The following is a 25,053-nucleotide window of genomic DNA, read 5'->3' as shown; positions in this document are numbered from 1 at the left end:
TTGGCCATGGTGTTCGTGTTAGATAATCCTACCACACTGTGTCATGTCTGGCGGAGAGGAAGATATGGAAGGTAGAGCTAGGTACTTGATACACACTGGGTCAATCTTATTTTCTCTCTCGAAAATGAGAAACAATAAAACGATGCTTACATTTGTTCTTGAACATAAAATCCAATTTGAATGCGTCTATATAGAATATTAACCACATAACAAAAAATCATAATTCCCCTGCTCTAGAAGTAAAACTGCTTAAAGTTACATTATGTGAATACCTGGTTTGAATATGAATATCAATAACATTACCTGAAATTACAGATACATCTGGGGAATTTCTATACGCTACTTAGTATGTACTTTTAAAGTAGATTTGTCTATACTGCCTTTTATCACTAAAAGCATGTCACTAACTTGCTATTTTTCCAGAATTTTATGTTAGTTATGCTTTATGCTTTAATTTTTTAAAATGGAGATTAAGTGTCAAAATGCTTGACAAAATGATAAAAATAAGAGTTTTGGAGAGGAGGAAAGTTCTGTCTAAAGCCCCACACTTCAAGTCTTCCATGTACTTGGGAGCAAAAGCATCCAGAAGCAGAGCCTTAGACCACAGCTGCCCCAGCAGTGCAGTCCTGGAAACTGTCTAAGCACACCCTTCCCAGAACACTCTTTGTCAAGAAGCAGAGACTGAGTAAGCACAGATGCTTGGACACACAAGGCTGGCAGCCTCTTCATCTTCCATCCATAACTGCATTGCTGGCCAACAACACAGGGAAGAGCCCGGCCTAGCTAGAGATCAGTGCATTGACAACAAGCAGTTTTTTAGTATACTTGACATGGAAGAAAACAATTAGTTACTTAAGGACCTTTTGTCCTTGGTGATTATGTTTCACTGCTCACAGCACAAATCCATATAGGGCTGACATTAAGATGAAGTAGGAGTCTCTCCACTCCCCCAGGTAGACACTCATCTCCTAATTACAAGCCACACCTGCCAGAGACCAGGTGGGCTGCCTACCTGTGGACCTCCCTCTACTTGATGCCCCCCAAATGATCCCAATCTCCCCTCCTTTCTTACTCACTGTGTTTGAATCCTCAGCTCTGGTGGTGACTCCCTGCTGGACCAGATGCCACACCTGCAGTCAGAACTTCAGGTAAGCCACCTGCTCTCAGACCTCCTTCACTCTCTGATGCCCCACAGCCTTGACTCTAGTCCCAAGTCTTTCTTCCCATCTTGTCCCTATGTCTCAGCTGCCAGTTCAGGTGGAGACTCCCTGCTGGATTAGGGACCACGCAGGCCATGGGAACTCCAGGTAGACTACCTACCCACAGACCTCCTCCAATCTTTCAGTGCCCCCTCCCACCTGACATTATTCCCAGTCTTCCCTCGTTGTTGCTGTATTCTAGCCCTCAACTCAGGCATAGAATCCCTGCTCAACCATAAGCCACACCGGCCAGAGAGGAAACAGAAACTAAGGAACAAAACACCCATCCAACAAAGACAAACTCAGAAATCAGCACAGACATACAATCACCCCAAATCCAGATGCCTAGATGCCAGAGTAAGAATACAATGAACAACAGTCAGAGCAATATGGTACCACTAATGCCCAGCTATTTTACTACAGTAAGCCCTGAGTAGTCCATACAGGTGAAGCACAAGATAAAGACCTTAACCAACTTAATGAAGATGATAGAGGGCTTAGAGAAGAAGTCCCTTAAAGAAATCAAGGAAAAGACAAAAATTTGGAGGAAATGAGACAAGTAAATTACTTTAAAAAAAGCCAAGAAAAAAAAAGAACAGTTGAAGGAAATGAATAAAGCTGTTCAAGATCTAAAAATAGGAATAGAGGCACTAAAGAAAGCATAAACTAGAAATGAAAGATCTAGGTAAGTGAACAGGAACTACAGAGGCAAGCTTCACCAACAGGAATACAAGAGATGGGAGAGAGAATCTCAGGTACTAAAGATATAATAAAAGAAATATATATACAGGTCAAAGAAAATGTTAAATCCAAAAAATTCCTGATATAAAACATTCAGCAAATCTGGGATACTATGAAAAAATATAGGAATAGAAAAACAGCAAAAATCCCAGTTCAAACAGCTTACACAACAATATACTAAGTAGTTAAAGTCGATAGAAATTTTAAAAATGAGTCCTGAGCATAACATACTTATAGGTAAATTAAGTGGGAGTATTCATATCTTATGTCTTTACGTCACAAAGATTAATTCCTTTAAAATGCATGGTCAAAATTCAACTCAGAAGCAATCTCATTTTTCTGAATCCTGCAGAACACAGTATTTTGAGTATTATGACCAGTGGTGCTAAACTTTATCAGACCACACCAACTTCGCCAATTATGAAATCCTACATGTCTCTGTGCTGGCCTGCTTTGTGTTGACTGGTTTAAATAACTTAACAATATCTCTTTAAATGCATTTGAAGACTGGACCTTTACTAATAAAACCTAAAAGGGGAAGAGAACTAAGCCCGTGGTTTCTCCATATATATAACTGAGTAGCATAAACTGAAATAAAAAATGTTCAGACATCATTTTCTCACATACTGGACTTAGTATTAGCAGCACCCTATTATCCACATTTAAAAATCTCACTTTTAACACTTCATCAGTGGCTCCCACTAACAACTTCACTTGGGTGACTCTCATCCCCCATCTCTGTCCCAGCACTGGTCTGGCAACGTAAGATAGCACTTACCTTGAGCTTAGAGTTGCAGAAGCAGCTGTCTAAAGCTTTTGATTTTTCCCTGGAAATCCAGTTTATTCACAATCTTTTCAATTTAAAATATTAATAAAGTGGCCAGACGACAACATTTCTGCTGAGAAACGTCCCATGGCCCAGATCTCTCAGTTCAGCTCTCCTGAACCAGGACCTAATAATGGCCATTTGAAATGGAATCACTTGGCTGCCTTTCTGCAAATGGTCCATGTAACTTTTCTCTGCCTAAACACTTTATTTATTTAGACAGGGCCTCTACACCCGTGTCCTCCTGTGCCAGCTTCCCAAGCGAGTGCTAAGGTTACAGACTTGAGCTGCTGGCTCCATTGTACTTTTCTGTAATCTCTTAAATATGTTCTCTGCCTCTCTGGACCTGATCCTCAGAGGACTGTGTTCTCATTCCCAAATGTCTTCTATCCCGTTGCTCACTGAATCTTGTACCTAAGCAGCCATCATGTTGTACCCTTCCTTGTATTTCGATGATATTTTGGGTATGACTCACATCACAGTGTGATGCAATTATCTATTAAAAAGTCCACTCTAACTCTATGACCCGAGAACAGGGACTCTGATTTAACTTTGTCTTTAAACAGGACCAACTGGTTTGGATCTAGTGCTAAAACAGCAAATGACACCGACTGCTAACGTAACTCTAACAACTATTAATCCAAGCAGTGGAGAAATTCCCAGCAGTAGCTACCGTTCAGCCCACATTAGGGAAGATCCATTCAGACATGAATGGAATGTTTAGATAGACCGAATACAAACTTACATAGGGCGAGCAAACTCTTGCCGAACCTCCTTATCGCCTGTCTTCCTCTGACCACAGGTATCTCCACAGTACTTTGAAAATATTTTCAGAAATAAATTCTTCATGAATAGTGAAAAGAATAATATTAGCACTCACTGAGTATGGTGTAATGATGGAACAGTTGGGGCTGGTTTCAGATTAAGTGAAGTCTTCAGCTGTGTTCCCGTTTTTCTTCCCCCCACTTTTTTCTTCCATCTTTCCCTCCCTCCTTCCTCCCCCCTTCCCTAAGAGCTTAGAAACACAGCTGTAAACTCAGCCTTCACTTGAAGCACAGATTAACATTCCCTCAGAGCGGTGGTTCTGTTTATAGCATCGGCTGGAGCCACCTTTGCATGACTAAGGCCACCTTTACTATGAACTCCAGGAAATCTGAAACTCTAAATATTTATAGCTACCAAATCAACAGCTGGGCTGGGCATTACCTTTAAAGCCATTAACATTACTCAAAGTTTATGTCACTACACAAGAAACATTTTCTATTGCCTTTCACCAAAAATCCCCATGGATGTACTGAAAAGAGCTTTACCGAGAAACACTCCACCTCTGGAGTCTGGCAGTGCCGTCACTCAGCGCGAATTCCCAAGGGTTTGCGACTGTGCTTTACTGCCCAGTGTGCGCAGTCTGCTACAGCCCTCAGAAACAGGCAGGTGGCAGATGATCCTGGTTTGCTAATTTACTTCTCTTTACGCAAAACCAAAACACAGACATCAGTTAAGTGACTGCAGCATCCTTGGACTCCCAGCCAGCAGTTGTAAGCCATCTGTGAAGGCAGTTCCTTAAACATACTGGCACATAGTTCATTTGTTCATAGCCAGTTAGAGGCTAGCATGGGAGAGCTTGTCTCCCAAACTAACCAGAAGCAGAGGGTAGAACAAGATGTGGAGAAACATCAGTATTTCAAAACTACCTTTCTTTAGAGAAGGAAAATTACTACAGTGTTCTTTTTTCTCTATGTTTTGTAGCAAGAAAGAAATGGAAGTATTGTAAAGGTACACTAATTAGACATTTAGTCATGTCTCAAAACGATTGGTAGAGTGATACTAGACCTAAATAATTGTAATGTTTAACTTGATGAAAGGTAAAACTACTGAGTCACCTACCATAATACTTCATAGGTACTGTCAGGGTTTCAATAGCTGTGTGTTGTTTTTATTGCTTATTTTAAGTGTATTTATGTTTTGCTTGTAGTATGTATGTATACTCCCTGCTTGCATGGTGCTCAAGGAGGTCAGAAGTGGTATCAGATTCTAGCTCATGGCTTTAAATTCTAAAACCATCATCACTGGGCTTCTGAGACGGTTCAGTGAGCAAAAGTGCCTGCCACCAAACAGAGGACCAGAGTTCGATTCCCAGGACTCACATGGAGGAAGAAGAAAGCCAGCTCTACAGGATGTCCTCTGACCTTCACATGCACACTATAGCATGTGCACATTCACAAATAAATACATAAAAATGTAGTAAAGATTTAGAACAAAAAAGCACACCATTATTACAGCTTTAAGGAAAATTAGATGTTTGAATGAATGGGTTAAGCCTGACAAATTAAGTCATAAAAAGAAAGGATTTTTGTAATACTCTCTTTTTAAAGTAAATCATTACATTCCAACCTTTAAAATAGTTTTCCTAGATTTCTGTGGCTGCATTTGTTTAATGGGATCCACACAGGCAGAGTTGCTCTGCTGGTAACTAGGCTATGTATACGAATGGGTACTGAAGGTAGTAGCTAGGGTTTGAAGGAACGTGGATAGCTTTGGAATGAATACAGAGCTTGAGAATCAATACAAATAACAGTGGCCATTAATTTGTATTAACTGAGTCATCTCAATTGTGTATATGCTTAACAGTGAGACTAATATGAACCTGGCAAAAGACAAAGATTGGCAGCTTGAGGTTGGCACTATCTATACAGAAGTTGAATATAAAAAAAATAAAAGTATAAGTGTTTCATACACAGATCAGTGGTAGAGAGCTTCCTAAGACAGTCAGTGCCCTGACTTTGGTCCCCAGCACTGATTTTAAGAAGTCAAATGATATCTAGAACCATGATGCATATCAGAGAGACAGACAGACAGACAGACAGACACACACACACACACACATACACACAGATCCTAATGTTTGGAAAACATTTTTATAACTTTGCGCACTGCATGCAATTTCAGAGCTACTTAGCTATTCTAGTCCAGAGGCATTCCAGAAATGCTTCACCACACAGCCCGTGTAAGGAAAGGAAGAAACAGGAGTAGAGGGCAAATCCACCCTTTCAAACCACTCGGCAAGGATACTCTTCACTGTTTCGGATGTCGACCACCAGGAGCTTTGGCTTACTAGACTTTGTTTTCTTGGTGGGGGTCTTGAAGTGGCCAGTCACTGAGAGCTCGCACAAATCAATCAAGTCCTCTGCTGAAATCCGGGGTGATACTTCTGATTTTAGGTCATTTAAAGTGATGGATTCTCTTGACTGAAAATAAAGCACAAGGAACAAAAATATTGACAGTTTTATAAAGACAAACTACAGGCGAACTCTAACTCATCTGGCATGCTATAGTGTAACTATGCTCCTTACTAAGTAGACCGCAGACCACTAACCTGGGACACCGGCTTCCTCTCTGCACCTGTCACATGGGGCATGGTGAATTGACACCAGGGATATTAACAGTCATTCTCTGTGCTACTTTGTAGAGAGAAGAATTATTCCTTCCTTGCCCCCACAATAGACAATGCAGTAAATTCAACCTGACAAAATATTAGTTATCACTGACTTTTGAAAACTTACGTGATGTAACTTGAGAATTTAAGAGCTTTCATGGGCTGGGATGTAGCCCTGTGGAAAAACATTTGCCCTGCATGCATGAGGCCCTAGGCTCCATTCCCAGGAAAACAATAGAAAAGCAAGCAATACCACCACCAGCAACAAAACCAATAGCTTTCAGAATTTATTGGAAAGTATGGCAATCCAAAGAGAAATTTTTATATGCTTAATTATTATCAAAATTGAGCCTAATTATTATCTCATTTTCAGAGTTTCATTCTTTTGTTCTACTTGGGATCTGCAATTTAGTATTTCTAGGAAAAGAAGTATACCAAATAAGTAAATCACCAGACAAATTTATTTCGAAAAAAATTCTGTTCAATTGGAGTTTGATATCAATTTTCATCTCTGGGGTTCCTCTGACTCTGTGCACAACTCTTTAGTGGTAAACACTTGTTTACTTCCTTTATTAACTTTAAACAGGAATAAAAACCAATAAGCTTTATGGGTTTATGAGGATTAATAAAAATAGGCATTAAGAACATTTTTTTTTTCTTTTGAGACAGGGTTTCTCTGTAGTTTTGGAGCCTGTTCTGGAGCTAGATCTGCCTGTCTCTGCCTCCTGAATGCTGGGATTAAAGGTATGTGCCATCACCGCCAGACCTAAACATTTTTTTTTTAATATTAAGAATTGAAGCTACTTAAACATTTTGAAATGACTGATAAGCAGTCACACACCAGAACCTCCCTATCCCTTTTTTAGACTGCAGTCTTTGCAGGTGTTTCTCATGGTCTCCATATAAAGCTATGTACATTTTAGGAGATGAAACAAAAAGCTTTTGTGTTTCAGGAGCAGGAGAGAAATCACTGACCAGTCATGATTTTCTAGCCTTCTCTGAATGTACAAAAAGAATTTTAATATGATACGCACAACTGCCTCTGCAGACTAATTTTAGAGCTAAATAAACTAAGTTCTTAAGATAACTTACAGTACTCCAAGAAGAGAACAATCATGTTATTATAAAATACATTTTCTAGTAGTTTTTAGTTTCCTAAGAAATTTTATTTATTTTAAAATTTATACCCAGAGGCATAACACCTCTGCACCAACAGCACATACGTCAGAGTTTCTAGCTCATGGGCTTTGCTATAGACAGTGGACAGGAATTTAGAACCAACTACAGAACAGGTCTGCATGCTGACTAATTTATCATTTCAGTCCAAGAACCTATTTATAAATACTCATATCAAGCTCAGGTTTTATCCCAAGAAAGTTCTGTCTGTTTAACAGTACATGAGCCTTAAGAACACACAACTATTCGTCATTTGGTACTTTTAGATTTGAATTCTTAATAATGAAAACTTCTCTTTGTTTGTCTTTAAGCTTTCTGGGTATATAAATATGTGGGTGTACATGTGTATGTGGGTTCATGTTTGTGTGTAGGTATGTGTGTGGCATCCAGAGGCCAACCTCAGGTGTCATTCCTCAGGGTCACTTACCGTATTTTCTGAAATGGTCTCTCATTGCTCTGGAAAGAGGCGAGATTGCCAGGCTGGCTGGTTCGTGAGCTCCAGGCAAGCCATCTGTTTCTGCCTCCTCAGAGCTGGGGCTCCAGGACACACTACTGGGCTTGGTTCTATAACTTGCATCCTGAGGATTGAGTTCAGGTCCTGATGCTTGCACAACAGCCACTCTGTGGACCAGGGTATTTTCTCAACCCCTTTCTTCATTTTGTGATATGGTATTGCTACACTGCTCAGATTGACCTTGACCTTGTGATCCTTCCGCCTCTGCCTTTTAAATACTGAGATCAGGGGGCATACCTTCATATTCAGGAGACAGTAAGCCCAGATAGTAAAAATTCAGTATGTACATCTAATAATTTAACAAATCATATTATTTTGTTTACCTAGAGTCAGGATTTACTTGGCAGATTACTGGTGAAAATCCTATAGTAGTCCAGACCTTTGAAATGGCTCCCTGCATGGATTCATAGTGATTCTCACCAAGCGTCAAACATCGAAATCAGGTAACAAGACGTGTACATGACACATTTTGCTGTTTGTAAGTACAGCATTCTGACACCTGGGGAAAGGCCTGGGCTTCTACTTCTAATGCATTAGTTCTACCCTTAGGAGCTCTGCTGCTGAGCGGTTTTATATATACATGTGTAACAATGATTAGAGAACAGAGGCCATGGATTTGATAGAGATCAAAGTGAGTTTATGGGAAGGGTTGGAGGGAGGAAAGGAAAGAGGGTGAAGGATGTAATTATAATTTCAAAAATAAAAAATATTTTATAAAAGCAATCTTTCTAAAGAAAAAACTTTCTACTGCCACCCCACTTCAAGGCTGGTATGAATGAAACGGGAATTTTAGTATGGATCTTATTTGAAATATTACCCCCTCCCAAGTTTAATTCCCAAGTGTCTAATCACTGTTTTGGGCTCAAATTCCCTGATCAGTGACTCACTGACACAGAGGTCTCAGAATATAGTAGCAGCTTTCTCAAATGAGTCTGTACACTTGGTTTTTGCATCTAATAAACTACAAGAAAGTTGAGACACAGTAGCTACTAAGGAAAACTGGGTGAATTAATGGAAAAAGTAAAGAAAAGCATATGAGAAACGTAGGAAAACAGGCCAGGAGAAAATATGATGAACACGTCTTGGGCCTAAAGTTGTAAACATGAGGCTTGAGAAAAGATAGTTAGACAGCAAGGTGAATTTAGATTTAGACATGTGAACCGGGCTTCACAGAGTATACCACACTGAAAAGATGAAGAATACAGCTAGAGATGGAAACAGATGTTCGTGAGATGTCGCAGCTGGAGGGGCATATCAGGAATCAGCATAAAACTATAGTTAAATTTATAAGAAAAGGTGAACCAATAAAAATCAAAGAAAAATTGGCAAAAAATTGATTTTGGCAATCATAGCTTTATACTGATAAGACAACCTTAAATGTTGTGGTATGAGGAGAAACAGAGTTGAATTATTTTTAGAAAAAATTATTATTTTTCTCTATGTAATTACTAAGTAGGCTCTGAAGTGTTCAGTATTTCAAGTGCATGCATGAAGGACAGCCTTTTGCAAAAGCTACAGACATGAAGCTTTTATCATTTTCAGGTTTTCAGAGAAAGGTAACTTTAAAGACATTACTCTAAAAAGCTCTACCATCTGCAATGATTTTTTTTCCTGTACATTTAAAAGAATATATTGCTCCAGTAGCACTTTTTAAGTTTATCTTCCTTATTTTTAGAGGAATGGAGGTTACTGTTTCTAAGATTCAGAAACAGCATCTGCAACAGAGTTTGAAATAGCTGTTCTGTTCTGGAGGCTGCATAATGCGTTTTTCACAGTGGAGAGGTTTTGTTCCCCTAAACAGAAGAGAGATAATGTATGTGAGTATGAAATACAGAGAGGAAAGACAGAATTTCTTTCAGTGATTGAGGATTTTATGCTAAAAATGTCACAGATGTGCTCTATAAAAGCTGAGTGTGAGCTAAATTTCTTCAAAGTCAGTAATTTTCCCTTTGATTTACACTATCAGCGTGGGGATATTTCATCCATTGGACCTCAGTTTTATCATGAATAATTGAAGAAAGAGATTAAATGACACTTTTACTTTAACTTCAGTGTTCTTTGACTTCTTTTCTGATAAGAAGGAATACACTCCCACATTCCTGCTTCCTTCCTTGAACAAAAGTGAGAAACTTGTTTAGTACTCTGTTATTTGATGCTTTGCTTAAAAAGACAGACCAGTGAAAACTTAGTATGCAAAACGAAGCTTCTGGGTCAGCCCTGACCCAGTTAAAGTTGTTCTCAGTGACGTTGGGAGAGATGGAGGTTTTAGTAAGTGAACACTTCAGTGTTAGTGACTTCTGGGGGAAAGGCAAGGGTAAGGTGACAGTGTGGGTGGGGGTGGGTACTGTTTCTACTTGCTTACTTGGGTAAAAGTTTTTGGAAGTGATTTTCAAATAAAACCGAAACTGATCCTATTCCTGATCTGAAATGAAAAGGAAGAAAAGGGTGGAGAGGCATCACTATTTAATCCCTAGAGGCGGAGGTTCTGGCTCCTTCCAGGTGCTACTTCCTGCTGCTCCACACAGCAGCCTGAGCAAAGAGCCAGAAGGTGACTTTGGGGCTAAGTAACTGAATTAAATCTGTAATTTCATCTCAGATGCTAACTCTCCAAGGTGCGGTCATTACTGAGGTCTGGCTCTGACCTCATTAGTTGTCTCTTACTCTTTTCTTACATGTCAAAGTGTTTAGCGAAACAGCACATTTGTTAGACTGTTCCTTGCTACTCAGTACTCTGTTCATCACTTTGCTCAGTATGTAACCAAAGAGTACCAGATAAATGGTCAAACAGTCTCTGATTAGAAGCTTTGGCATATGCTTGAGAGGAAAGTTGTGTTTTCCCTATTTGTCCTTAAGACCTCACCAAGAATAAGCTGGTCAGTCAGGTCAATAAAGGGCTTGCATTATTATTATCATGACTAATTTCTCATGAAACATTTGCTGGCCTGTTTTTTTGGTCATCTGGGAAGAGGGAACTTCAGTTGAGAATGCTTCTGTCAGATTGGTCTCTAGGCAAGTCTGTGGACATTCTCTTGACCGAAGACAGATGTGTGAGGGCTCATTCCATTGAGGATAGTGTTAGCTCTGGGTTGGTAGTCCTTGGGTGTATAAGAAAGCAGACTGAGTAAGTCAGGGGGAGAAAGCCAGTAAGCAGCATTCCTTCATGGCCTCTGTTTTAGTTCCTGCCTCCAGTCCTTGTGCTGAGTTCCCTTGGTGATGAACTATAAGCTGAAATAAACCGTGTCTTCCTCACGTCACTTTAGGTCACGGTGTTTATTACATCAATAGAAAGTGAAGTAGAACACAATATTAATAGCATGTCAGTCTCAAGTGAAAACAACTCAAGGTTTCAGCAGACAGCACAGAAAGCAAACAAAAGAAGAACACTCTGCTGTATTTTTAAATAACTAGTTGCTTATTTGAATGCACCATAAAAAAAAAAGTCAGACAATTCTCATGAGGACACTGGGTACTGAAGCATCAAAGTCCATGATGTATTTAGCCATATTTCTAACTTTCAATTACGTGAAGGCATTTTGATTTTAATGAGCTCAGCAAGGCTACACATATCATACCCAACCCTAAAACCAGAAAACATGGAGATGTACCTTGAGTTTGTAACATAATAAGGCATATTATGGAATATGAGCTGACAAATCTGAAGGCTTCCTTTCAATAAAGCTAAATTGGCCCTTATGTTTCTTATTTTCTCATTGAGAATGAAAGTCTAAAAGGTAAACTAATTTTCCAATTCATTTAATCTCTAAATAACAAATTAAGAATAAACAAATATAATATTTTTAGAAGAAAAGCTAGGCAAAATATAGCTAGGATGGTAAAACCAGAGGGCTTGGTATGGAACAAAGGAAAATCTGTACTTTGAGGAGAGGGGGCAGAACTGGAAACCAGCTAGGAAGCAGCACAGCTCTACACAGCACTGTGTCAGAAAGGCAACAGCAACCTCCACCACCTCCCTGGTGGAGACCCTTTGCTGCTAAGGAAGGGTATGTAGGAAACTGCAGCCCTCACACTCAAGTGTCAGACCTGCCGTCCCAGCATAGGAGTATATACAAAGTTCTCAGTCTGGGTGCTGGCTTGTCTGGCTGCTCTGTTCCAAAGAATGTATATTATATTCTACAATAGTACTGTTTGATATCACCTTGCTGGGACTTACCTGCAGCTTTTGACCAGTGGATAGATCACTACCCTCTCAGCATCTTGCAATTTTAGAACAGAAGGATGCCTCTGCTACATATCTAGGTCCAATATGAGCTGGACCTGCAGGTTTTAGGGAAGGTCTCTTCCACCTCTCAAGACTTGAGCTCCTAACACAAAGTCCCAGCTTCATCTACAACTGTATTTTCAGAGCGGGGAAAGGTATGGCTACATTCTGCAATTGTAGTAATTTGGCTGCCAGAAACCCAGTCAATCCTTGGCACCATCAAAGCCCACTCAATGGGGAATATAGTAGATTTCTGCCCTACTCTACAGTCTGAAGATTAAAGCTAGTACAGAAAGACTTGTCTGTCTCCAAAGTGGGAAGATGACAGACATGTGCCATTATGCCGAGTACCCACCATGCTGAGTTACCCCCAAGCTGAGTGACCCCCGAGCTGAGTGACCCCCATGCCAAGTGACCATCATGCTGAGTACCCACCATGCCGAGTGGTCACTCTGCCAAGTAACCACCATGCTTAGTGGGAAAGCTGTGGCTTTTGAAGAGGTAAATGAGGTGACTAAACATTCTCCTAGATTAACAGGAAAGACAGGCAAGACTCAAAATTAGAGGTGAAGGCATGGGTTTTCTGTACACAGCACAAAAATGCAAAGAACCATGAGAAATCACTATTAGAAATTATTAGTAAAAATGTGGAATGCTTAGAAAAAATAGACTTCTGAATATATGCTATCGAAAGTGACTGAAATTAAGTAGAAATCTAAATATATAAATGAGCTACACAACACTGAAATAATAATTAAAATCTTCCATCTCAAGAAGCCTCAAGAACATGATAGCTTTGTTGATGAATTACACAAAATATTGAAATGACTTATTCTAATTTCTCTTAAACTCCTCTAATTGAACTGGGAAGAATGCTGCCAAACTATTCTTATGGAGCCAGCATTACCTGAGTATCAGGACCATACAAAGGTCCCACAAAAAGGAAAAGGAAAAGTAGATACCCCTAAAGACCATAAATGCAAACGTTCTCCACAAAATAGTAGCAAACCAAATTTAGCAGCACCTTACAAAGATCAAAGAGCAAGCTCAAGAGTGACTCATCACAGGGATGGATTAAAGGTTCTAAATACACAAATCAACTAATGATACAACACCTTCAGAATGGAGGGTAATCTCAATAGATATAGAAAAGGCACTCAATAAGATTTAGTATTGTTTTATAGTAAGAATTGTCAGTGAGGCTGGTGGTGACATCTTTAGTCCTAGCATACAAGAGGCACAAGAAGGTAGATCTCAGAATTCAGCACCAGCCTGATCTACAAATTGAGTTTCAGATCAACATATTGAAATTGTATTTAAAAAAAAAAAGCATTACACTGTCAAGAAATTAGGATAGTAGGATTAAAAAGAATATACCTCAAAACATTAAAGGTTAAAGATTAAAATAAATTCTACAGCTATTCCTGTAAGATCCCCAAAGACATATTAATTTTCATTTTTTAAAAGAACTGTCTTTAAAAGTTCAATTATCAAAAGAAAGAAATAGACTGAAGCAGTGCCCCCCACAGGAGCAAGTACAAGGGAGCAACAGCTGAGGGAGCAGGCCCAAGCCAGAGACCTCAGAGGTCCAGGTGCCAGTAAGGAACCTCCTAGGGAGCAGGCATGAGCCAGAGAACTCTGCAAACAGGGACCTCCATGGAAGCAGGCCCAGGCCAGGGACATCTACAGAAACAGGCCTGACCCAGCAACCTCTGCTGGAGCAGGCCTAAGGCAGCAACCTCAGTGGAAGCAGCCCCAAGCATAAAGTTAATTTATTCATGTTTGAAGATGATATAATGCTATAAATAAAATCCTAGCTCAAAAAGTTATTTGAATTAATTTAAGTGAAGTTGGACAGAAAAATTGTTTTTCAAAAACAGTAATTTTAAAATATATGAACAGTGCATTTTTGACAAAGATATCAGGAATACAACCCCATGTATGGCAGTTACAACGTAAATAAAACATTTTCAAGTAAGTGCGAAACTGAAAAAGCTGTAAGATGAAAATGAGAAAGCACCAATGAGAGGCAATGAAAAGGATAAAATTTAAAAGGCATCCAGTGTTCATGTTGTTCCATGTTTATAGATTGGAAAACTTATGTTGCTGAGATGACTATTCTACTCTATTGCTCAATGCAGTTCTCATCAAAATACTGGCGACTTTCCCCACAGAAATAGAAAATAGCCCTAATATTTACATGGAAACAGAAAGGATCAAGACAAGCTATAAAAATCTAGGAGGTGGGAGAATGAGGCATCATTATATTCAACCTCAAAACACATTATGAAACTATTGCAACCAAACCATATGCTACTATTATAATATACACATATAAATGGAGAAAACAGAAAAATTTAAAATTAATTTATAATCATATACCAAATAATTTAACAAAGACACCAAGAATGTCTAGCAGAGTAAAAATGGTCTATACAATAAATTCTCAGTCTCAAAATGATCAGGGAAAAGCAAATCAAAAGCCAAGAAAGTGGTGGAACATGTCTGTGTTTTCAGCATTGGTGAGGTTTAGGTAGGCACGGTGTGAGTTCAAGAGTACCTTGAGTTACATAGTGAGATTCTACTTCAAAAACAGCAATGACACAAAGCACTAATATGTCATTCAATTCCAGTTAGAAAGGCTGTTGTCAAGAAAGCAAAAATAGCAAATGACAATGCAGATGTGGAGAAGGGACACTGGAAATGTAAATTTGGTGTGGGACAATTTTGCATTCTGTCAATTACGTTTTAAATAAACGCTGATTGGTCAGTAGCTAGGCAGGAAGTATAGCCGGGACAACCAGATAGGAAGTAGAGGTGAGTTGATGAGAACAGGAGAATTCTGGGAAGGAGAAAGCCCATTCCTCCCCAGTCCTGCCCAGACACAGAAGAAGGAAGATGTGACCGACCCTGTTGAAAAAGGTACCAAGCCATGTGGCTAACATAGATAAGAATGATGGGTTAATATAAGTTATAAGAGTTAACAAGGACCCTGAGCTAATGGGCCAATCATTATAACTAATGCAGATTCTCTGTGTGATTTTCTTTGGGGCTTATGGGCTGTGGGAACTAGGCAGGACAGAAACCCCAATAAGCAGGCCCTCATGTTACATAAATTCATATAGATATTGAGTACAGTATAGTACTCCTTAGAAATCTGAAAACAGATGTCCTATAATGATACAGCTATTTTCCCACCGGGAATATAGTCAAAGGAGATAAAATCTTTGTGCCAAAAAAAGACACATTCATTTACTATATTCACTATAGTGCTGTTCACAATAGCTAAGATATGGAATCTATCTAAATGTTCTGAGTAGATGAGTCCATAAAGAAAGAGTGTATATAAACACTATAAATTATTGTTTATTGAGCCCTAAAGAATGAAACTGCCATTTGAGGTAACATGGATAGATTACTCGTTCTTGTTATGCAAACTGGTGAGTCAGTGTCATAGAAAAATGGGATGGAACTGTGGTCACTGGAGACTTGGAAGGACATTAGAGAAAGTGAATCAAAAGAAGTTCTCTAAGGAGAACTAAACCACAGCTGGGGAGGAAGAATTAGTTCTGGGTTTTCCGTTACACAGAAGGGTGAGTATAGGTTCAAACAATCAATGATCTATTTCAAAATTCCAACATATGAAGATGATTAGTGCTTGAAGGAATGGAAATTCTTATTACACTGATTGCATTACTATATATTATATACATGTATTTAATTACTAAAATGTACTGCATAAACACACTACAAACACTGCCCCAATAAAGGGAAAACTTAATAACCTATTTCAAAAGCAAGTCTACCAAACAGAACAGAAATTCTAACTAATTAAAATTATCAGCTATAATGTAATGAGTGAATTAAATCAGTACCCAGTTAAGATAGTCAGTTTTAAAGCTGGTAAACAAAGGATCTTCATATCCCCTTTGGTTTAATACAGCTTCAAATGTAATAACATACAATCCAAGAAAAGAAAATATTTGCTAAAAGTTATAAGTAATAATTTTTTGTAAGGAAGCAAATATTTAAGATAATATAGTCTATAAAATATAAACATACATTTTGATACATACATTCCATTAATTAAAAATTAATTTTGTCAAATTATGAGATGTTTGTGTTCATATTTTATTTATAGAAGTAAAATAGCTACTATATATGTATTTTTTTTTTTTGGTTTTTCGAGACAGGGTTTCTCTGTGGCTTTGGAGCCTGTCCTGGGAGCTACTATATTTTTAAAAGCAGGCAGTAATTCATTGGTTAAAATACACAAGGCAGGAGAGAAATCACAGATGCAGAAAAAGCATTTAACAAAATCCAACATCCCTTTTGAAGGCCCTGGAGAAACTAGGGATTAAGAGAACATACTCAACATAAGAAAGGCCATATATGACAAACCTGGGTTCTATAAGAAAGCAAGCAGAGCCAGTAATGGGAGAAGCCAGTAAGGAGCACTCCTCCCTAGCTTCTGCATCAGCTCCTGCCTCGAGTGTGTTTTGTGATGAAATGTGATGTGGAATTGTAGAAAAAATAAACCCTTTTCTTCTCCCAAAACAAAAGAAAAAAAAACCCCACACAGTACTGGCATAAAACCAGATACATACATCAGTGAGATAGAAATAGAGACCTGATGTATAAGTCCACCTAACTGCAGTCACCTGGTTTTTGACAAAGCTAAAAATGCACGTTGCAGAAAAGCCTCTTCAACAAATTATGCTGGAAGACTGCACATGAACACGCAGATGTAAAGTTATAATCTGAAACACTGCTGTAAACATCTCAAGATACAGGCATAGGCAGGCTGGTGAGATGATTTACTGTAAAGGTCGCTGTTGCCAAGCCTGGCCACCCATGATATTTGGGGCCCATAATCAGATCTTTCAAGCTGTGCTTTGATCTCAACTGTGCATTGTGGCATGTATGTGTTCACACATATACAAAATAAATACATGAAATGAAAAAGTTGTAATTAACTTAAAAAGAATGCTTAAAAAAGACATACTTTATTTTGCTATCTAAAAATTTATTTCAGTTGAGGTATCACATGCACAGCATACTTGTGATTTTAATAACTTCTTGGTATGGGAAAGGAACTATAAAAGATGTAATTGAAAAATAACAAAAATATGTGTACAAATCTAATTTGCCATAAAGGGATCTTTAGAATCAACAAGAGTAATTTAGTTTGTCCAAGAAAATGAACATCTTCATATTAAACTATTCATTTGAGAAATAAAGTAGAGTAGTTAAGACTTTTAGCTCTACTTGGTTGTCCCTTGCTAAGTGCTCATTTTGTTTCTTCCTGTAGGAATTCTGCACCATAACTCATATACCCCCCGCCACACACACACAGAGAGAGAGAGAGAGAGAGAGAGAGAGAGAGAGAGAGAGAGAGAGAGAGAGAGAGAGGGAGAGGTGAATTTTATTTGAGCTTGAAAGAACAAGCCCTTCTGCAGGAATTCTCACAGGTGTGAGGGACAGCTGCAAATGAAGGTCTGGTTTTACTTCTTATTATAGCCTGTTAGTCTGTGTTAGCATGTGGACAAAACAGGCTAAAAAATATCAAATTTAAAATTTTACACATAAATGTGACCTTTGAACTCACATCACAGAACTTGTTTCTTTGCTTTGCATATCTCATAGGAAGTGCTGAGCAGACCTGAATAAATGGGACACTTAGGGCTTGAAACTGGCAAATCATTAAACTTCCTGGATCCTGGGTATAGCTGTGTCTTTTGTTGCCACACTGTGTAGAATTGAGCCAGGATCCATTTCTATTTAAATGTCACAGAATGCCAGTGATTCATGAAATGACATCCCTGAACTTTGAGGCTGTGTAAGAACATGTCTGTGCAAGACCCCAGATATTCATTAGCTAGCAGGAGTCAGGCTGCGGTGCCCGCCACTCTCCATGAAGAAATGCATTCTGTAGACTCACTGCTGGAAAACACTGCCAGGGGATCTGTGTCAAATCGATACTGAATTAAACCAGGCTGCACAGAAACTGTCACCACGGCAGCCTCCCCAGCAACCTCACGTGGATAGGCTAACCATGCTCTGTGAGAGCAGCCCTGCTGCCATGGAGAAATGGGCCGCTGTCTTCATCAGCTCAGCTGCCAGTCTGACCAACCCTACTTTGGATACTCTACCTTATATCGTGTTAATTGTTACTTTCACCAGAAAGAAAATAATTCGTCTTTTCTTTTAAGATCTCTATCCTAACCTTGCGCCTACCACCCCCAGCCAGTCTTCATCATCACAATTTATTCTATAATTCTCCTGGTACAGTTTTTGTCTGACCCTGACCATGGGCATATTTCCTATGTTCATTTCACTTGTTGCATTTACAGGGCACATCTCTATTCAGAATATTCTTGCTTAAAGTGAAAGCAGAGGGGTGGTATTTACAATGTGATGAGTTAGAATTACAAGACTCCAGGATTCCTCTAACCAAGAAACATTTGGTATGTATGCCATTACAAATTCTGATTTCTGATATAATTTCACAAAAGAATAAATGTTTAAAAAGATAGTAACAAAATACCATCTATAATTTCTAAATTTTAGATGGATTCAGGGAAACCATTATTAGCTCTATTAAAACGAGAAGAATATGAAGGTCCAAAGGGAAAAGCAATAATGAACAAACACGACTAACTTGTAGTTCCTAGACCTGGAAAGAGAGGCCCATTCTTAAGTTATCTGGTTACAATATTTACTTAAACTTGTCTCATTTCACAAAGGATTTGCGATAACTTTAGTTCAACTTACAATCTAATACATGTTTTTATTTTTACCCCTTCCAGATAAATTATTTCCATCTGCCAAAATAGTTTTCTGGTGTACTGAATTAAGTGATATCCCAAATCTGGAACTGATACTCGGAGAAAGGAAGTTTATAAAAAATGATAAAAATCTTGCTAACTCTCGACTTAAGAAGATCTGTTTTAAATAACAACTGGGTTCAGAAGATGAAGACCACAGTTGTGAATGAGACACGCAGGCACTGCAGGTTTTCTTCCCTGTGTCTACAGTGATACTATATTTCAAACCACCTTCCTTCATGTCCATGTATTCACTAAGGTACTTGGAACAGATATAGTCCACATCAATGTGAAATGAATCAAGGACCTAGCATGTGCTCAATAAATATTTGCTAAACAAAATTCCCCTTAATAATGAGGGAGAAAAGAAAAAAAAAATCCTCGCTTAAAACGAAACAAAAGCTATCAGAAGATGGTGGGCTAGGAGCCACCGTTGGAAGGAGCAGTGGATAACACTTAAACAGAAAAAGAATATTTTCTCAGTCAATAAGCTGTTTCTCCAGGTCCAACCTCTACTGATCAACAAACCTGTTCTATAACTGGACATGTACTTTCTCTCCAGACAAACTAGACTAAAAGACTAAACTTACCAGGAAGTTTACAAAACTGGTGCTGGTGGGGACTTCAAAGAAGGCTTCCTAGCAACTGCAGCTAGGACCTCTATCAGTGACCCAACAGGGACGAAACACAAACACTAATCAATCAGTGTGCTTCAGGCACCGCAGGGCCAACCACTTCTGACCATGTGGGCCTCACCAACCACAGTGAGGTAGAGTTTGCCTTGGTTATGCACAGCCCATAGAACAGAGTCAAGAAAACACCAAAGGCAAAGCTGGGAGGCCCAGGAGAAGACGCCCTCTAAAAGCTTATAGAGCACAGCTAGACCAGGAGCACAGAGGAAAGGCAGTAGATCATGAAGAGAGAAAACTGCATTCAGCTCAGTGATCGCATTTCTTTAACGTCTCTGTCCAGCTCTCCTTCCCCACGACAGCATTCTCCATCTGCCTGGAGTCCATTATCTTCTGTCACACTTCAGCTGCCCCTCTCCCCGCAGCTAAATCTAATCCAGACAGTACAGTGGGGCACAGGAGGCCACGCTAGCCCCTACTGTTGTTCTCCTAATGATTCTCTCCTTTCTCTTTCTCATACCCATGCCTCTCGCTGTCACATCTCTCAGAGCCCAGAGGCTGACTCGGTTTACAACATCTGGGCACAAATCTCTACCTCCCTTTAAAAGTCTGCTGCTACCCGAAGCTCCCACACATCCACGCACTTTTTCTTAGGCCTCAATCACTGCCACGCCTACGAATGCCTCTCCTCTACTTCTCATCTACAAGCCCACTCCTATCACCAGACTCGCTGGGATCGCTCACCCTTCCTTTCCCTCATACTAATGTCTCAGCACAGGCTGTACCAGGAGGGGCTTTGCTTCCCGAATGAACCTGTACTTAGCAAGTGCCTGCTCCCCAGTCTCCTCCTCTGTTCAGTCAGAGTGGGCTAACTACTGGGTAGTGACTGCTGCCGAGAAAGCGCTCACCCCACAGGGGCAGACTGGAGACAGAGCCTGCGGACAGGAACACCAGTCTACCAGACGAAAACGTCACCACAACTGTGTGACTATAACACAGTATCTTATTAGCTCCTTTATCTCAAGCTAAAATGATGGGGATGAAAAACGCAATAGAGCAAATAAAACATTAAGGGGAAATCTCCCCAATAGAATGGACCATGTGGAAGATAGCATATCAGGCTATGAAGACAACATAGAGGGTTGATCAGTCACTCTCTTCTGAGCGCTATAATCACATCATTGAAAGAAGACAGACAACTTGAATTAAGAACAAATAATGGTGAAAATCTTAAGCAGTGATATAACCCAGATCCCAGAACAAAAACAAAAGTAACATAAAAAACCAAGAATACCTGTCTCCTCCAAAGTTATCAACTGCATACTTATGAACACTGATCAAAATAAAAATAACTTTCACAAAATTCTAGATGAACTCAAAAGAATAATAAGTATGGTAAGACAGTTCAGAAAACTCCAATATTTTACAAGAGAAAATAAACAGCTGAACGAAGTCATTCTACAATATAATATAATTGGGGGGTTAGAGACAGGGTTTCTCTATGTAACTGTCCTAGCTGTCCTGGGATGCACTCTGTAGACCAGACCACCTGCCTCTGCCTCCTGAGTGCTGGGATTAAAGGCATGTGCCACAACCACCCTGGCATTAAAATATAATTTAATAAAAAAATAGAAATATTAAAATTTCAAGCTAAAATGATGGTGGAAATGAAAAAAACAATAGAGCAACTGAAACATTCAGTGGAAAGCCTTCCCACTGGAAGGGTCATGTGGAAGATAGAGTATCAGGCTATGAAGACAACACAGAGGAATTGATCATTCAAAGACAGTCATAAACATTTAAAACTGTATGGATATAAAACACAAGCATCCTGAAACTCCAGAAAGAGACAAAACCTATATAGTACAGGCATACAAAAAAGATTTTCATGAAAAAAGCCATAGAAAGTATTTTTAGTAAAATCATAGAAGAAAATTCCCTAAATCCTGGGGGACAGAACCCTACCATATACAGGAGACATATAAGACACCAGACAGGCAGGAGCAGAAAAGAAACTCCTCGCATCATTATAGTTAAAGCACTGACACAACACTGTACACTGATAAGAAATAGAATACACTGAAAACTGTAGAAAAGTCAAGCCACAGACCAAGACAAGCCCAACAGAATCACAGCAGACTTTTTGATATGATCCATGAAAGCAAGAGCGTGAACTGATGTATTTCAAACTTTAAAAGATCAAAATTGCCAATCCACTCTAATATACCCAGCAAAACAGTCATAATTGATGTAAAAGCAGACTATTGGAATTTATGACCATCAAGGTAGTCCTGTAGAGGATACTTCCCAGGGGGTACTTCAGTCGGAGAGAAAGATAAACACATCCAAGAGACTATAGGATACAAGAGAAAAATAAATGATGCTATGACACTTGCTGAAAAAATAAAGGAGCAATACACACATGTCAGTAATTACTCTGAATATCAATAGTCTTCGTTTACCCACAAAAAGATGCAGACTACTTTTGGCCGCCTCTGAGAAACACATCTTAGTGAAATGATGAAAACAGGTATTCCAAGTAAAATAACAAGACGACACTGTTATTCTAATATCTGACAAAAATAATTCAAGCTAATAATTCTTGTCAAAAAATAAAGATGTTCAGCTGATACTGATCAAGAAAATCAAGAAGACATCACAGTCCTAAATATATTTCTATCACATTCATAGGCTTATCAGATGCTAGACTGTTTTTTGTTTTCACAAAATGAAGAAAGCAGGATTTTCCATTTTTACTTTTAAAATATTTTTCATTTCTAAGAGTTAAATTGTCTTATTTTTGTCTTACTGCTTTCCCATTTCAACAGGATAATATACAAAACTTATAAATCATTCATTGCTTAGAAAGAGAGCCTTATAGGTTCTGAGGTATATAGAGCTCTGGCCTAATGTTAGGACCACACATTTAGAATGTAAATATTTTTATATTAAAATGGTAGCCTTTCTATGTTAGGGACTTGGTAATAAATGCCATACTTGAATCTCCAATATTCCCACTGGGTTATTTTGTTATTGTTTAAATGAAGCTTAGAACTCTTAAGCAATAACTACATATCAATAATACATGTTCTGACAAAATTAGCTTTTTTAAATTTTGATATTCCCTTTTTCACAGTATAAATTAAATATTATATTCTATAATGAAAATAGCAAAAACATAAAATCTCTGTAGTATCTTGGCTTGGGAAAAGGATTTCAAATATCATACATTCAACACCTAAGGTACTACAGCCTGGAGCCACTTGAGACATGAAGAAATGTCTGACTCTGAACTCATCTAGAGGCTATATAGAGGCTATAAACACCTAAATATTCCCAACTTTGGGATTCCTTAGACACTATGCTGCACTGTCTTATAGGAAATGCATAGACACCTTGTGAACCCACTCTGGCCCAGCTGAGGGACTCTGACCCAGGCCAAGGGGGTGAGCTGCACTGTAGGGAATAACTACAGTGAGACAGAGGGGTATTGAAAGGTATCACTGTTGAGAAACAGCAGATTAGTGTACTCTGGTTCTGAGTCCAAGGTTTTGGCTAGCTCCCTACAAACCCATGCCAGTGGAAGGACCAAAGCCAAGCACCCAGTTGTTTCCTGTTGTCTTTTTCTCACTGTACCATGCTACAGTGGTTGTTATAGAAAAGGTGGAGATAATCCTGTAATTTGTACTGATACCTGGTTTGCAGGGCCTTGAGCAACTCTAGATCCAACCACTACTTGACAGCAGCAAATACTGCTACTAAGAGAAGAAAAAAACAAAAAACAAAACCAAAGACCCAAGATCCAGTTGTCATGTCAACCCTGGGTACACAATCCTGGAAACTTGCTCATACCATTTAAGACAAGATCCTTGGCAAGTGCTGGTGCCAGCCAAGATAACACTAAGGTTTCCATTTGCCTTCTCATCTATACAGCTCCCATCATTAGGTAGTGCTATGGCTTTAGCTGCAGCCTCTGGACCCACGCTACTGTCTGATGTGGGATTCCCCTCTGTATGTTGTGAATACCATTGGTTAATAAAGAAACTGTCTTAGGCCTGTGCAGGGCAGAATAGAGGTAGGAGGCGAAAACTAAATTGGATGCTGGGAGATAGAAGGCAGAGTCAGGAGAAGCCATAGGAACTTTATCCAGTAAGCCAAAGGCTCATGGTGATACACAGATTAATGCAGATGGGTTAAGATATGAGTTAGCCAGAAATATGCTTAAACTATTGGACAAACAGTATGGCAAATAATATTGTTTGTGTGTGATTATTTTGGGAGTCTGGGCGGCTGGGAAACATACAACTTGCCTCCATACAACAACTGTCTGATTGAAGGGCAAGTGCTTTAAGAATCACCACTGCTGGGGCTGCCCGAATCAGAGGGCCTTGCTGGAAGCAGTTAGAACTAACACGACTTGATGAATTCTGGTTACCCGAAAAGGCCCACTTTTCCCACTGCAAGAGAAAACATACAGTGAGTGTCACACGGCCTACAACTATCAACAACAAACCTGCTAGGACGGCGAGTGTCCCCATTTTTGTGTGGCTCATAGGAAAATGAGTTTCTGTCTCAATCTCAGTCTGCTCTGTGTCCAAGTTACAGGGAAACTACACATGGTGTCAGTTTAGAAATACAGCCACAATTGTATTCGGACTGACCAATCTGATAGAAAAAAACGTTATTGCAGGAGCACAAGAAATATGAAAACTCAAGGCAACATGCCTCTAAAAGTATACAGCAAAAACTCTCTAGTACCAGATTTCACACCTGCACAGATGAAATACACCACAAAGAATATTTTAAATGGTTATTTAAAAGCTCAATGAAACCCAAGAGAAAACAAACTATTAAATGAAATTAGATAATTGAGATATGAACTAGAAATTCTGCAAAGAGACAGATTTTTAAATTTGTGGAAATGAAGAATAACTATATCCACTAAAATATTGTCTAAAGCCTCTGTAATAGGCTAGGTTATGTAGAAAAAGAGTATCTGCACTGAAGCCAGGTCTTCTGAAATAGTCCAGATACATCACACCCTCAAACAAACAATGAAGTATGCATTCAAAACCTTTAGGAGAACATTAAATATCCACATTTTTGGATATTTGAAAGAAGGGCAAAAAGAAAGAAGTTAATGGCAAAGAATAATTGTTTAATGAAATCAGAGTAGAATATTCTCCCAACTATGGGCAAGACATAATAGCCACACTTAGGAGCCATACAGAATAACAGATAGACAAAGGCCAGACTCTATATGATGTCTTGTTATAGTCAAACTGTCAAAAGTCCAGAGGAAAAAAAGATCTCCAAATATTATAAGAGAAAGGCACCAAAACATATTCAAGGTTTCTTTTCTTTTTTTTTTAAATATTTATTTATTATTTATTATGTATACAATATTCTGTCTGTGTGTATGCCTTCAGGCCAGAAGAGGGCACCAGACCCCATTACAGATGGTTGTGAGCCACCATGTGGTTGCTGGG

The 25,053-nt window shown here is 39.0% G+C and overlaps 1 protein-coding gene across 4 annotated transcripts in view; it reads right to left on the bottom strand.

The window, feature by feature from the left end:
* The window catches only part of Tbck (TBC1 domain containing kinase), a 124,157-nt gene that overhangs the window by 18,422 nt on the left and 80,682 nt on the right, over positions 1-25,053 (bottom strand). For all 4 annotated transcript variants that reach the window (XM_050132563.1, XM_050131122.1, XM_050131851.1 and 1 more), the window contains exon 24: positions 5,836-6,011. In XM_050132563.1, coding sequence (XP_049988520.1) covers positions 5,836-6,011 — 176 coding nt within the window. The remainder of the gene's footprint in view (positions 1-5,835; positions 6,012-25,053) is intronic.

This window comes from Alexandromys fortis, unplaced genomic scaffold (assembly GCF_014885135.2).
Source record: "Alexandromys fortis isolate MF-2015 unplaced genomic scaffold, M_Fortis_MF-2015_v1.1 scaffold_19, whole genome shotgun sequence".
In the NCBI taxonomy this organism is placed as follows: domain Eukaryota; kingdom Metazoa; phylum Chordata; class Mammalia; order Rodentia; family Cricetidae; genus Alexandromys; species Alexandromys fortis.
This window is presented reverse-complemented; position numbering and strand designations above follow the sequence as displayed.